General features: G+C 39.3%; 1 protein-coding gene across 2 annotated transcripts in view; it reads right to left on the bottom strand.

The window, feature by feature from the left end:
• The window catches only part of tbc1d22a (TBC1 domain family, member 22a), a 121,856-nt gene that overhangs the window by 73,619 nt on the left and 31,763 nt on the right, over positions 1-16,474 (bottom strand). Inside the window, exons 7-9 of one of the 2 annotated variants that reach the window (XM_055055605.1) lie at positions 15,214-15,342; positions 12,426-12,491; positions 7,585-7,699 (exon numbers count right to left, since the gene is read on the bottom strand). In XM_055055605.1, coding sequence (XP_054911580.1) covers positions 7,585-7,699; positions 12,426-12,491; positions 15,214-15,342 — 310 coding nt within the window. Of the gene's footprint in view, positions 1-7,584; positions 7,700-12,425; positions 12,492-12,931; positions 12,995-15,213; positions 15,343-16,474 lie in introns of both variants that reach the window. The other variant, XM_055055606.1, reaches the window with a different exon arrangement.

Genomic DNA, 16,474 nt, shown 5'->3' on the forward strand with positions numbered 1-16,474 from the left:
AGCTCATTATAGCTAATAACAGACGCTAATCAGAAGGAGATTCAGAACAGAGGACTTGACCAACAGAGGCCAAAGCAGTGGGACAGGGGGGAAAGAAGCCAATCTGAGTAAACCACCAACCATTTAGAGAAAAATTATGGATCTATAGACTATCAAGCACAGATGAACACAAAATAAAGCAGCGGGTAGAATTTAACGGAAGAGGCTAGAAATAAGTGGAAATGCCGCGTGGAGAATTGGAAAGAAATTACTTCGAAGGCATATTTCATGAAAGCAGACTTCTTAGTATTCTGCAGAAACAGTCTGATAACATACCTGAATTCATTCTTCCTGTGGATGCAGAAAAGGCCTTTTGAAAATAGTATTGAACAATTTTTTCTTTTTTTTGCCGAGTTCAAAAAATTTGATTTTGGTTTGAATTTTATTTAATCAATTAAGTACTAATCGCCAGCTCTGTTGGCTCAGCTTGCATTGCAATTTGAAAATTAAAACCCTTCCATTTCTAAGCACACCTCAAGGCTGTCCCGTTAGCCTGCTGTTAATTGACCGAGTTATCAAACTTCACGCACAATTAATGCGTTCGGCAAGGTCAAACAGAGCATCTTTATGCTGATGACTGTACATTTTTACTACAAATATTCATATTTCTCAACAATAGATTGTTGTACTGACCCAGCTGGGTTACTGTTCAGGTTTCAGTCTGCTTTTATTCCCCTTTTTCATATTACCCACCCCTACATTTGTTCAGTCAAAATGAATCCTTTCCCCATTGCTTTTATATTTACTTCGACCATTATCATGTGTTATTTAAACAACACCGTAAGGCGTCTAACATAAAATCAAATGAAGGTTGAATTAAGCTTTTGTGACAGGACACTTGTTTCCATACATAAGCTGTTCCTGCAACTTCACATGTAAAAATCAATGCAAACATCAAAATGCACATCAATCCACCTGACAAAAAAAAGTTTTCTTTCAACCAAATCATTGAGACAAGGCAGACGTTCGTATACAAGACATGGCCATCTGTCCATCTCCTGTATGTTTGCATTCGTGGCGGCTCGCCTCGTGAGTCCGTGCCCTGTGTTTGTGTGTGGTGTTACAACCCTGCAGGCATTTCATCACAGCTGACTGACAGCATGTTTCCATCTCCCTTGCTTTTGTCCCTGGGTGCTCCACCTTCCTAGCCAGTCTGTCTGCAACACCACACATACACACGCAAACAAACAAACGCGGCGAAGACTCAGAAAGAACTCAGAAAGAACCAGCTCGGTGCGTACGTGTATTTGTGTAATCAGCAACATATTACCATTTAAAAGAGATTTCCTGCTGAGCGCTCCCGGTTCTGAAGGATTGCACATCGCGTGGTCCTTTATAATAATGTTCCTTGTTCGAATGCCCTACATGAACAGTCTGTTTATCTTACTTAGATTATTTATACCAACCTATTTTCTGCCAATAACGGCATGCACAGCCCCAACAAAACGGAGCATGCTGATTGATTTTGGTAATCTGGCAAATACTGCAGCCTGTTGGCGCAACAGCGTGATGCACAATAATGTTCGAACATTCTGGATATTCTGCCATCACATTTCTGGCATATCCTACATTTCAACCAACTGTTTTAGATGAATTTTATGCAAACTGCAAAACCTATTTAGTGGCTGTGCATAGAGTACTAACTTTTTCCTTTTTTTTTTTTTTTTTTGACAAAGGAAAACAAAATGCTCGCGACATAAAGCTGACTGAAAACGTCGCTTGCATAAATCTCAGCGATGCATTTGGCAGACACCAGTTGCTACGCTTAAGTAAGCGATAAAGAACATATTGTGAAGGAACGTTACAGTTTGTGGCCTTTTTCTTTTGAAAGCTTCAAGTATTACAAAAACAAAGAGCTTCCATCTAGCGATTAAAAAACCAAAACTGTGGATTGAAAGCGCCACTTTCTACCACTGCACACTACCTGCAGTTCCCAAACAATCACATCTTACCCGACGCATTTTCTGCTTTCGACTTACTGTCTCTTCATAGCCCTTACTTTTGTAATTCCAAATGCCATTTAGAGGTTAACGTCTTATTCAGCAGCAATACAAAGCACATAATATATATAAATATATATATAAAACACTCCGCACAAGCACATCTTTTCACCAAGGATTGGCTGCTTTTGCAAAACACTACATGGAAAAGGCAAGTCTGGTTCAAACAGAACTGATATCCAGTTCTAAAACATATCATTTCAAAAGAAATCGCAAATTTTCCATGATGTTCCTAAACTGGATGAGTGTCTTGATATTAAACGTTGCTTTGATAATGTGAAAACAAAAAGCATCTTTCCTTTATCTTCTTAAGATAATGGTGGAATACAGTGCGACAAAATTTTGCAGTATGTCAAATTTGCTGCATCTAACGATTATTTTGGGAGTCGATTAATCAATCACTTTGAAGATTAATTGATTAATCCAATAAAAATATATATGGCAGATTGTATAGTTTTTTTATCTTTTATTTAACCACTCATGTCTTTTTTGGAACAATATTAGAAATACGTTAAATAAACAATTTCATTCTGTTTCTATGCAAGATTTCTTTTTTTTTTTTTTTTTGCCTTTAGTAAATTTCATCCAGGTGAAGCAAAAACTGTAAAACATATCGACAGAAAAAGGTGAGCTTCTGAAATGCAGAATGTATTCTTTTCTTGTACAGTTTGCTTACAAATGTTCTCCTTTTTAGTCTGAATACTCCAGATAACAATTAATCGATTACTAAATTAGTCGATGATAATCTCAACAACTGATTAATCACTATTAATCGTCCCAGGCCTTACTGTTAATCTCCGTTTGGCCCAGAGCTAATTGCAGAAATCCTAATGAAACCAAAGCAACTGAAAAGCCGTAGCTTTCTCTCTCTATTTCTCTGTTTCTCTCTGTTTCTCTGCTGTGACACGAGAATCTTAAACGCAGAAGATTGTGGTGGAAGCACAAGCTGTTTCTCTCTCCTCTGATGGGAGGCCACTGATGTTTCCTGACAGCATGGGAGCACCATCTGAATCCCTCTTTCTGTAAAAGTCTTGCTTCGAGCTCCGTCCCTCTCTGTCATTCTCCAACCCCCGACTCTTTCTTCCTCTTAAGGAACTCCGGCTGCTGCTATTATCTCCTACTTTGTCTTCACTCCAGTCTTGCTTCTCCCTTCCACTGTTTTCACATTCGCCACTGTCTCCTCCGAGCTGCTTGCTTGTTCTCATCACTCTTCAGAGTAGATCCATACTAAGATACTGCCATGCAGATTACATTACCGATCCTCTGGTCAATCAATACCTTCAGCAAATTAAAAGGGGGACTGAATCTACCCCTTGCCACTGTCGTGGCCCATCCTGGCCTTAATAAGATACATGTTCTTGCCGGCTAATGGCTCGGAACAGATGAAACAAAACACTCTGGAGGTCAATTTGTTGTTTAACAATGTTGCGAGCTTCCCTTCTGTAGTGAGCTCAAAAACTAACTATTCTTTGTGCTAATCTGCCAATCAGACACTTTGAGAAGGACGTATTTTGGGATGAATCTGGATAGATAACAGCAGAACAACTTTAAACGTTTAAGGAGGACAGAGAAGAGAGTAAAAATAATAAAAACGATTTGCTCCCAACAGGCCAATAAACCAACCATCTTCACCATGATGCTAAAAACTAACCAGCTCTGCAGATACTGGCTTCTTTTAATCCAATTCAACCATTTTAATGGATTATTTGCTTTTGATGAAGAGCTTAAATGAGGAACTGTGCTCGACTGAGGGTGGAGAGGATGAGCAAGCTGCTGCCATCTCAATTTCTAAGAACATTTTGGCTCGGTGCTTAGCCGGTTTGCAGCTCAATCTCTCCTCAGCAAGATGAAAATCTATGTGACCTTTTACTAATAATCACTGACTGTGCCCCTCACTGTGTTTTATTGCTTGCAGGGGAACAGAGGAAGGAGTCGTAGAGCAATCAGAGTTGTTCAAACTAAATAATCATTCTTTTGTGCCCGGAAATGAATTATGATGAGCTAAATTAAGTCTCAAGTCCTTAATCTCGTTATACATTTTGCTTTAAAGGAGCAGTGTTATGTATTTTCCAGGCACATTGTGCAATTTTATACCACAATCAAGTAACTGTTATGGAAATATTGTAAAGTGATTTTTGTTGAATGTTACATTGATGTATAATAATGGATTTGCTTTGATGAGTTAGAAGGAAACTACAGGTGGCGCCTTGCTTTATTCTGCATTTTAAAAAAGCTGAATATATGAAATATGACTCCATATAGATTTCACTTCACAATTTAATGCCTTAAAATTGTGCCTTTGTATCTTTAAAACACTCGCTCTCTCAGAAACTACGCCTTCAGGAAGTCATCACAACATGGCTCCTCTATTAGCCCTTTCACAACATTTTCAGCCAGATGTGTTTGCTAATTGCTGCTGGCTAGTCTGAAGGAGATGAGGGGGGTGAGGAGAGCTCTGAAGTTGTAGATTGGAGGAGCTTCATCTCAAAGGCGGAGCTAGCCCCACCCAGGTGTTTTGCACAGCTGAATGGTTGCCAGGGGACATTAAAGGATTTCTTACACATGAATGAAAGAATACATGCAACACTCCTTGTTTGTTTTTGATGAGGAGAAAAACATAACATGATATAAAGCTCAAAAAAGTCAATTTTACATAATAAAGCCCCTTTAAACAGGCCACAACTCTGAACTCTGCATGTTAGCTAAAAGGCTTTTCCACATGTTTGCTTTAACCTATACACAGTTTTGCAGCAAACTGCATTCGTTCTTCTACTGTCGTTCCTGTGCAGCACTTTGGTGCAGTTCCATACCTGTTTTTAAAGTGCTATATAAATAAATTTGATATTTACATTTGTCCGAGGCAACTTTAAAGGGTTATGAAAAAAAGTCAATTTCTGTGGAAGCTGAGAATAAAGAAATTCAGAGTGGTTTATTGGTTTTTTGTGAGTAAGCTTTCAATTACCATTTGCAAAAGCACCAAAACTTATTCCACATAAAATGTCAAAGAGCTTTTCTCTGCTATTTCATGTTTCTCAACATACCACTGTTTTCTTGTTGCTTTGACAGGTCAGGTGTGCGACTCGGTGGGGAAATTTAAAAAAAATATGAAAGAAGTGGGAAAGATCTTCAAACCTGGCCAAAAAGCACCTTCAGTGCCCGACAAGCTCGGGCGAAGCCTCGTGTTCAGAGTCATGAAAGACTGAGTGCATCCCACACACCGAGTGTGTGATGTACAACTCATGCTGATCTGGGCTCATTCTCAGGCTGGCTGTAATCCTTTCTTACCACTGCCAAGTCTGCTCTGTTTCACTTTGCTGCCCCTTTTCCACTCTTTCTCTACCATCTCAAAGTGAAATCTTAAGTGCATCTCTGTTTGTTAGCAGGTACCACTAGGCAAGCATTGCAGACACAAAGCAAATATACTCCTCTTTGTCTTAAAATGTAGATTTCAACTGGTGTGTATCTTAAGCAAAAGTAAATTATCGCTGTGTGAAGACAAAAATCACTTAAAGAAGTTAAAGACTGTCAGCTGGAAATGTAAATACATTTCTGCGTGTCCATAAAAATGACATTTAGCAGCTATCAACAGAATGTCAGCAAACTGACTGTATTTCTGGAATGATAATGGATCTTATTGGAATCTCAAACATTAACTGTACAAACTATTTGCTTCGAAAGTTTATCATGAATTAAAATGTTTTTTTACAAGTAGAAAAATCTAACAGTCAGATATATAAAATATATTTTTTTCTACATTACGATAGATTTGTTTGGTCCAGATTCTAGGTTTACTCCTTATGTCAATTGATTTTTAAATACATAAATTTAAATATAGAAAGAAATTGTATTTTAAAACCTAAAATACTTTATTCATCACAGAGGGAGATAAAATTTCATCAATTATTTTATACACGTTTCTTCAACGAGTTTATGTTGAAGAAAGGCTCTCCTGTAGCAGTCGGTTTCGCAGCAACTGAAGAAGCTTCTGACTGAAAACCCGTTCCCCTCCCGATTATTTTAAACGTACAACCTGAAAGTGCAGTCGAAAATCAAATAATTTGAATATTGTGTATGGAGAAAATGAATCTATGAATGAATATATCTATGTAGAGAAATTACGAGAATGTTGCAAGTTGTGAATAAGTGAAATAAAAGCAAACACCTGGGAAGTGAACAGCAGGAGAGAGCATGTCGAAACGTCTATCCTCTCCACAAAAGGAGAGGAATTACACTCATCTCGAAAGAAGCAAAAAATAAAAAATAAATAATAATAAAAAAAAAACCTTTGTGTTTTGGTTCACGCTCTCCGTCAGAAGACAGAAACACCAAATAACAGCAGCGCAGCACATCAACCCATCATGTAAGATGCCAGCCAGGCACGTTTGAAGGTTTGTTGGCTGCGTTTGTTAGTCAAGGCTCATCAGCGCATGGAGGTACACGGCACGTAGGAGCGAGGGATGACGCTTTGAAGATCTGACAAGAGTCAAAGGAAGGCAAAGAGGGGAGGGGAAAAACAAATGCAGGAAGAGAGAAAAGCAGAAGTGAAGGGGGGTAAAAGAGCTGAAGAGGGACGACGGGAACATTTCAATAGAAGAGAGGGGAATGGAAAAGACGTCATTTCAAACAAGCAAAGCTTGTAACATTTAAGATTTCAGTAAACTGCCAGGTGTTATTTGATTTTGCGTTTGTACCCAGCCATTTAACCCTCTGACTAATTTACTCTACTTAAAAACTTCACTGAAGAGTGACTGCTATTCTTAAACCTCTTTTAAATTACTTCATAAGGTCTTCATTTTATTTCATTTAAATTACTTATGATGTTTTATTTCTACGGACCTTCATATGACCTCACATGAACCAGAGATGAATGATTAAATGAAAAATTTAAATCACAGTTTGTATACAGGCTCTTACCACAACAGCCATTTGATTGAAAGCCAAAAACACACACACAAAAAAAACTTAATTCTCTATAATTTGTTTTTTTTTTTTGTTCAAACAGAATTACAGAAATTACAGCCTGTTTATATTGACCACACGTGCCTGCTGTCTGTCTGTGCTTTGAAGCAGGGTGTTTGGACTGTTAAAGGAATCAAGTGTGACAGTAAAATAAAACATTAATTTGCCTAAATGTGGCAAAATATAAACATCAACAGCAGGGGGCCTACGGAGAGAACAGTGGGATGCGCAAACAAGCACACACACGCACGCAAACACACGTCACGCTACGCGTCACGCACCGCAAAGAGTCGAATCAGGAGTGTTAACCAGAAAATGACTTGATGAATAGAATTTCAAAGCGTATTTTCACACAAAGAGGGAGCAGAATGGGTGAAGGGTAGACAGGTGTAAAATGAGACGGTACGGAGGGTCCCATGAGAGATTTTCTACAACCTGCGCAGGTGAAACAGAAAGTAACCCAGCTTTGTACTGTCTACAGAAGGCGTCACTCAGCTTTAAAAGCATGGAACATGAAGGACCGTGGAAGTTTTAAAGTGGGAGATAAAGAGAGGAGAGAGAGGGTAGGCGGGGCCCCATCACTCACCGATGTACTCGAAGACGAAGACGACGAAGAACGGCGTGACCAGGTCGTTGATGCCCTGCACGTAGCCGCTGGCCGGATGCCGGATGGCCCAGATGAACAAAATCCGCTCAAATATCTTCAACAGACGGACACGAGCAGTCAGTCAAAAACAATGGCTTATGGAAGGGAAGCAACTGCATCAGACATTCTTTCCAGTGAAGAAAAAGCTGCTTTTTGAAGCAATTAGTACGCAGTGTTTCACCTACGATCGTGAGGAAACGCAGGGCCAGAAATCTGGAGGTCGTGGCGCTCTGAAATGCCCAAACGACCGGAGAAGCCTCTCATTGATGTGGAACCGGTAATTATAGAGCAAGAGGAGCAGAAAATAAATGTTGGATACGAAATTCACATTTCAGAGCTCCTGCTGTGCCAGACGGGCGCCGCATTTGCTTAGTTTTTGTTTCGTTTCGATTTTAGATGAAACACTGCGATGTTGATTGATGGCAAAGGAGTTGGGTGTGAAAAAGGCAAGAAAATTTCAAACAATAAGCCGGTTAAGTGTTAGAAAATTTTTAAAAAATAACTTAAGACACGGCTAATGATTTAGAGGTTTGTTAAACTGTGTTAGTTTTGACATGGTTACTGATATTAATTATTCCTTTGTAAACCTTAAGATTATTTTCCTTCCAACCTAAAAATCCCAGTCTGCTCATTCTCCAATGTAATGTAGCGTAGTTACGGGAAATGGATGAATGATTTAGCAGAGCAAAATAGAAATGTGAGCTACTTTTACGTTCAAAAATTAAAGTTGACAGTCATTTCTTTTGAAAAATGGGAATGGGAAACCTGATAGCCTGTAATTCTCTTTTAGTTGGGTCTTATTTGTTTGGATAAATCTACCCTCCCTCCCCCCCAACATATGAGACATAAGTGTTTCAATTTTCTACAAATATATTATTTTGAGGGTGATTTCATACTTTTTCCACAAAGTAAAAAGAGGAATCTGATGTATCTGGATTTGGTGGTTTGGTTTCTGAAAAGCATTTGATTGGAAATCTTTGATCGGTGCCTCTCCAGTTCAGAAAGGACTGAGTTCAATTAATAAAAACAGGATCCTCCAAGCGCTAAATACTCATTCAAAATGAACTGATTTGGCTTCAACACCGTTAAGCACCATCTGATTACTGTTTCTCAGCTGAACATTTGGTTCACAAACAAAAAAAAAAGAAAGGCCCATTTTGATCCTCATTTAATGCCAGTGTATTCAATCTATTGCTCTTCTCTGTGACTCAGCCTGTCCTTCTCCCTCTCTTTCCTCTCCTTTTCAATACTTTTAGTTGTTTTTTTTCTCTTTTTTTGCAGGGTGAACACTTCCATCTTTGTTATGAGGAACTGTTTAATGCTGTCAGCCAGAGTGAATTGAAGAGGGCTTGATGCTCAGCTTGTTTTTCTGGTGTCCAAATGTCTTTACCTCTCCTTCATCAAAAAGAGCTCTCACATCTTGGCATAGCCCCCAACATATCAAGTTTTTTTCTCCCCCGCCTCCCCCTTGTTTTTTGGGAATATGCTATGTGTATAACAAGCGTATTACTCATTTTATTTCTGACTTGACGTAAACGCGGTGATGTCAGACAGTAGCAGATCTCTCGGAGGCTCTCCTCCACCTGCCCGCTCTTTTTTTATCAAAGCCGCATCAATCAAACGGGAAGAGGTGCCGGCGATAGAAGGCCGAGTGGGTAATGGGACTTTCTTTTCATGCAGCTTCCAAAGCCGACGTGCATATTTCACGCTGGCAGCTACACAGAGAGCAATGCTGGGTGAACCAACACCCTTTTATTTATTTGGTTTTTCTTGCTGCGGGTGAAGAGAGACATCTTCTGTTCGTGTGCTTAAAAATCAAAATCAAAGAGAGACATCAAAGTTTGAGAGCACGTTCTGCTAATCTCACGTTAACCTCCGATTCTTCCAACGAAGCGTCTACAGGACAGGAAATCGGCTTTCCCCGCGCCTCCTGTGTCAAACGCTTATGGCTTCATCCCATTAGCTCGAGACCCCAAGGACCAAGATAAGGCTAATCTCAAAAAAGTGGAGAGGAAATTGTCCCTTTCACACACACAAAAAGAAGGAGTCAAGGATGAAAGGACAAATAGGGTTTCCCCTGCTAAGCCCGGCAGTAGGGGTGCTACAGCAATCCACAAGCAGCCCACAGTGTTTTTATGTAAAAAAAAAAACAAAAAAAAACCAGTGAAAAGGTGCAAAATTTCAAAGACGCACGAGTAGGCATCACAATTTGGCAATATGTCAACTATAAACCTAGCTTAATCCGTCTTTAGTGTCTCTGTTAAACCATATTTAAAATAAATTATGCTTAGCCTGGTGGAGTGGCAATTAAAGCCTGGAGGCCCGCCAGTCTTACACAGGAGGAAACCCTGGATAAATGTTCTACATCATAGTCTTTTTTTATGCTTTTTGAATTAAATTAAATTATTGGAATAAACATTAACCTAATTTCTATGAATATGTGTAAGCTACACCTTTTTTTTTAAGAGAAGAATACCCAAAAAGTTACATTAACAGTAAGCAGCTTGCAGTGCAGAAAAGACATCAGCAACTCATCCTCATCTGATCCCGTTTCCCTTCTTGCCTCTGATTACAGCACAGAGTTTTAACCTGTACAAAACAGCGACAGTGGGAGGTGGTGCTGCCTGAGGCGCTGCATCGACTAAAGAGCCTGAGCTCAATGCTCGAATTTCTACTCCGCTTTACACACAAAAAATGTTCTGGCAGCGTGTTTGAGTGTGTGCTTCCCAGGCTCGCTCACACCTGCATAGAGATGGACGTCACAGAGCGGCCTCAAGTGCTGGCCTCCTCATTAGCCTCCACCTCATTATTGGAAACTTTTCTTTGTGTTTACCGTTCTCGGACTCATGTCTGTGACAGGCCCCGGCAGAAACGGTGAGGTAATAAGCTCCGGAAAGGAATAAAATCCAGCTTGTTTCCGTAGGAAGGCGGATTTCGATACTTTATCATCAGTGCTAAAAATGCTCGTTTTCAGTATTTTGAAAGGTTATACCAGTAACTGACCCACAAATATGCACATATTTGGGAGAACCTCTGGCGAAGACGTATAAATAAAGACAAAACTATATATTCATCTTTTGTTGCAGCAAAGTAATCTCACAGTGATTTTTATTTAAATCCAAATCTTAATTGAGCACATTTCATCCAGAGAGGAAGCTTTAAAAGACAATAATGAAATTACGAGTAGCATAATTAACGGCGCCCCTAAAATCATTTTAAAGGGCCTAAATAATCTTGTAGAGTGAATGAAGCTGTAAATATATGAAGTATGACTTTACGTTGTCTTTCTATAAAAACAGGAAGTGAGTTCTGCACATTGATAACACGTTTAACGGGGAGTAAATGTGTTGTTCTACATGTTGATTATTACGGCTGCATGAAAAATGTACCTAGAGAGCGAGTATCAGCATGCGAGCAAAGTAGAAACGGTTGTTTATGGTTTCTCTTTCTCATCATCTCACATTTAATTATAGGTTATGCAATCTAAACATCTGTAATGTGAAAGCAAAGGTTGTGTCAAATTTTGCTCAGCCAGAGATTGTGTTCACCAGTTGTTGGCTGCCTGCCCTGTTTATTTGGCTTGCTACATGTTTAGATTTTTTTTTTTTTTTTTTTCGCTGTTATTGGGTTTGTGTTTGAAACATATTTCTCATCGTCGGCCAAGGAAATAAATGCGACTATCATGAGATGCAAGGCCGACCAGAATCGGAAAAAAAAAAAAAAACAAAAAAAACGACTCAGAACCCCTTTCCCCAGCCAACTCAGTGTCTGAATCTAAATAGTACAAGGTGGCAGGGTTTGCAGTAATTGCTGTATTTCCCCACTCTGAATGCAACACACTTCAATGGTTGAACGAATCAACATTTTCATGATTTTCAAGATTTTGTTCCAGCAATATATGATCTCGTTTCAGAGCTTTTTACATGTCGTTTTGATAGAAGTGCCTGGCTCTGGAAGTACCCACAAGCCAGACGGTTTAAACTGCTGCTCACTTTACAGTCTCACTTCAATGCCATAAAACAACCTAGATATAAAAGTACATTTTCTTTTCATAAGCACAAACAAAGCGCAACAAAAAGATACGAGTGGCAGCCATGCAGAGTGAAAAAAGTTCAGGGTTGTCTGATTCCATGCATGCCTGAAGAAATTATGTTTATGCTTTTAATTTGTGCTTTTTTCCACATCATGCAGTGCTCTACAGTGAGGGTTTTCCTGTCATTACCTCAGTTTTTTAGAGCTGCACACAGAAATGTTCTTATTGTGTTTATAAAAGGGCAGCATTATGTATTTTCCAGACACACTTGATGGTGTTATAAAATGGTTACCTTCAGTTGTTAGAAACTCTTTATGTACCAAATTTGACTTTGTAATTTAAAGCCTTGATATTGGGCCTCTGTCTCTTTAAGAAACTCCTGTTCTTTTTTAAACTCAACCATCAGAAAGAGAACATTATTAACCCTTTAGGAACATTTTTACCACTGCTGCAATGAAAGGCAGAAAACCAGGTGTTGAACTGATTCATGAAAGAATCAAGGCAACACTCCAGGTGTTTTTAAATGAGGAAATAACATTACAATAAGATGTAAAGCTCAAAATGATAGATTTTACATAATACTCCCCCTCTAAACTAATATATAAGAAAATGAAACAAGCCAATTCTGTTGATTTTTAATAAACATGGACTGGGCCACTGATAGGCTGAGTGAGTCAGTCTGAAGGCAAAAAGGAAAACCCTCCTAATGTGAAGTGGTGTGTGTGTGCTCCTGCAGGTGGGGTCTCACCTCTTGGACAGAAGCTTGTTGGAAAAGAGGAATAAGAGGATTAGTTCTCGGTATGTCAATGTGAATCTGCGGGGAGAGAAAGAAAGAGAAAGACAAACAGGAAGCAACAGGCAGGTTAGCACGGATCTGGCTATTATAGAACGGAGCGACAGCAAAAGTTAGTGGATTGGTGTTCTTGATTGGAGTCAGACTGGGGTTTCTGGTGCTCTGAAATGGAAAGCAGCCTTGGTCTTGGGAACTTGCAGATGGGCGCCGTTAGCATAATGGGACGGCCCCCTTTGATGTTTCTGTGAGGAGCTTTGTGAGACCAAGTTTCTCTGCCATTTCAGACCTTCTACCCCCTCAGACCAACAATACAGCAGGCGGACAGATTCGTCAGAAGGGAGCCAGACGGATGCAGGGCGGCAGCTTGAGACGGGCCGGCTGAAACGGTCTGGAGGAGTGTGCGCACTAGTCACTCAGCGGACTAGCGCGCGCAGCTGGAGCCACAGTCCTGGATGCCTTACCTCTGTCACCTTTGGCTGCAGCACCAAATTTTCAGGATTCATCCTAGGAATGTCTATATGGATCTGACAGCAACATGGAAAGGACATGTGTTAGAGACTCAAACCAACACAAACACACCCAGTGTTCATAAGGGAGTCATATCATCGACTTTTTTATATATTTTGTCACCTTAATGCCACAATCAATTTATGCTAGTATTTGAACAATGAAATCTTTGTGCATTCCCAAAGATTCTCAATTAACTGAAGATGCTTGCCACAACAAATTCTGGATATTATAAACCATTATAAGTGAGTATTGCAACTCAAACTGTACACTAGAAGTGACTATTGTATTCAGGAGTACAACAACTAGATGCTCGACCTCGTAACTGAAAAGGAAGCTGTAACAGCTAATGCTGGCTGACATGAGATAAATGTATCAAACGAGCTCTTAGAAATTTCAATGTGGGTCAAAAGTCATTCCAGCACAAAGTCTTACTCTTGGTGTAGCGAATTCTAAGCGAAGTCTTTAAATTTCGAATCTCTACCAAGCAGCTCCACCTTCATAACAAGCCATCTGTTGTCATGCACATATCAAAAGGCCGTCCTTGTGTTCGTGGCTTTCCAACAAAAAAAAGGAAAAACATGATGCAACAAGTGACACTGTAACATAACAAGCCCCACGTAGCAATGACCCTCAAGGAAGAATGACTGCTGTGAAGTAAAAACCAACATTCTCGAAATATTCCAAAAACAGAATATTGTGACTTTTAGAAAAAAATTCAGGGCAATCAAATGTACGTTAATGAACACATTTCATTTGGGATGAAGAAAATCACAGACAGCACTTTAAAGACAACAAGAAAGACAAAGAAAGAATGGAAGAAACTAAGAGGCAGAAAGAAATGGTGAAAAAACTAAGAGTGAAAGAGAGACTGAAAAAAAAGAGAGAAAACAGAGAAAGAAAGTCAAAGAAAGACAGATATTCAGAGGTTGATGAACTAACCATGAAAAAGATCTAGAAACATCCAGGCATTTTCAGGAAATCCATCGTTCAAATGATCAAAATCAAGGTCCTCATGCACACAGAGGAAATATATATATATATATATATATATATATATATACATATATATATATATATATATATATATGTGTAAACACAATAAAGCACACAGCAAAAGCGAAATCCGAAATTACTCCACAATCCAGACCTGTTATAATGTGGCTACAGGATGCGATTCAAACAATCATCACAACAAAGTGTGCCAGCTTCGTGGCAGCTGTGACGAGGAGATCAATGGGAAATTGGGCCAAATATGAAAAATGTGTGGAGCTACGAGACTGACAGCCCACTTTGAAGTTTCTTATCGGCTTCAAATGAACAGGAAGTAGTCCAATGTTAAAAAGAAGGAGTGTGCAAAGGGTGAAAGACTGACAGATAAACAGAGAGGGAGTGGAGGGGGGGAATAGATTTTCAAAGCCGCAGAAAAGTGTTCATTTAAGCAGCTCTTTGAAACCGGCTGTCCCTGCTCTGAAAAGCTCGACCACGCTCCCGTCATGTTGACACAAACAGTCCAGAGAGGACACGGCGAATGAAAACAAAGAACACAATACAACGGGAACATCTGGATGTTTTCTTCAATTGTGACTGTGGATGCAAGTCTGTGAAAACATGTGTAGCTGTGCTAGGATTGGGCTTCCAGAACCAGGAAAAAAATCACACTGGTGACCAATAAACCCAGAATTTGTTTCATATTTATTTAGGGTTTCCTCCAGAGAATATGCTGAACTGGGCGCTAAAGGCGCTACGGCAGTCCACCAGTGTGCTTTTGTGATAAAAGACATTAAAAGGTGCAACTGAAAACAATGGCGTGAGAGGCCAATGTGCAGGTGCAGGAACGGCACTAAATGAATCAGTCTTTACTGTCACTGGTGTAAAAATAAAAAACCCTATTACAAAAAACAGACAAAGCTTAGCCTGGCGGGGGAGCAAATAAAGTCTGGTGGGCCACCAGGCTTATAACCCACAGGGGATAAACCCTGTTTGAAACTTTACAGATGCCAACAGGGTTATCTTCATCTTCTTCAGTAGAATCAACACACAAAGCTGAGATACCAGCCAGTAGAACAAACCTGACATAACATGAAGGAATGTGATCTGAGCTAACATGATCAAATCTAGGCTTCCTGGTTTAGATAAACACCCTACAGCTTTTTCATCCACATCCTGATCAATAGAAAAAGGTTAGGCAGCAAAAAGGTGAGTCATTCACCTTAAGTGGCCTGTCAGCATATACCTGTCTGTATGTGTCTTGATGGTGCTCATCATTGCGCGAGTCGTAGTATTGCTGGATGAAGCCGAAATATTCTTGTCTCTTCCTCTGTAGAACGCTTTCCCTCCTCTCTGCGTTGGCAGGCAGATAACCCTGAAAGCAAAAGTCAAAGAGAGGATTAAAAAAAGAAAAGAAAAAAAAAACTTGATTTGAATTTTTAAATTGAACCATATTTGACATGTCCTGAATTTTAATGCATTTATGATTTTTATTTTTTATTTTTCCTCTTATTGAGTAGCACCCCTCATTGTAAGTTTTGGATCCTAATTGAAGCAGCAGGAGGCTTGTTATAAAGTGAAGTTGTGGCTGGAAAAAGCAAAATGCTTGGGTAGTTTTCACTGCCAGTTGCCTGGCAACTCATCTTTGGAGAGAAACAGACGGGTTTCCAGTTTATATGCTAAGCTAATCAACTGTGAGCTCTGGTTTTTTTCTTCTTTTTTTCCCCCCACCAGCAGGTAATGATGCTGTCAATTCAGACTGTGTACATAAATCCCTTAAATGAAGTCGAAAACAAGAAGTATGTGTTGTAAGCACAATTTTTAAATTACTTGTTTTGTGATGAACACCATCACTGAGCAGATCGTCCTCAATGTGGTGGAGCACTCAAACATCTTCCCATTGCTGTTTTTGTGTTGCATTATGGGAAACCATTGTATTTATCTCTAACAGGTTTTCCAAATTTCATAACCTTTTCATTCTACTCTACAGTGAAGCACTGCCGCACTGCAAAAAACAATATACTTTTGGTCTAGTTTCTAATGCAAATATCCTACAACGCTTGAAGTAAAACTAACTTACAAGTAACTTTTCAGCAGAAAACAGCTTGTTTTAAATAAATAATTTCTAACATTGATGAAAAAGTACTAATTGCAAGTGAAATCTGCCAGTAGAACAAGACATTTGTCCAGATTTTTTTTTAGTTATAAGGAAAAATGAGAAAATGTTCCTTGAATATCATTTGTTTTTAGCTCATTGTAAATGTGTGTTACTAATATTTATATTGTCTTATCAGGCCAACTGTTAGGATTGCGATCAAAAAATGCTGGAGGAACGCTGCACTATGCTTACTTCAGCACCGAAAATGTTCTTTCAGACTGACTTTCTTGTGAATTTTCAGTGGTTTCCGCCATCTTTTATTAAGTAGTAACGTTTTATAGGTTGTAGCTTAAGTTTGCTAGAAAAGTTCTGCAAATCAAATTTCCAACACCCGGGATTGGAAGGAAAA

The sequence above is a fragment of the Poeciliopsis prolifica genome, unplaced genomic scaffold (assembly GCF_027474105.1).
Source record: "Poeciliopsis prolifica strain line A6 unplaced genomic scaffold, Auburn_PproV2 SCAFFOLD042, whole genome shotgun sequence".
In the NCBI taxonomy this organism is placed as follows: domain Eukaryota; kingdom Metazoa; phylum Chordata; class Actinopteri; order Cyprinodontiformes; family Poeciliidae; genus Poeciliopsis; species Poeciliopsis prolifica.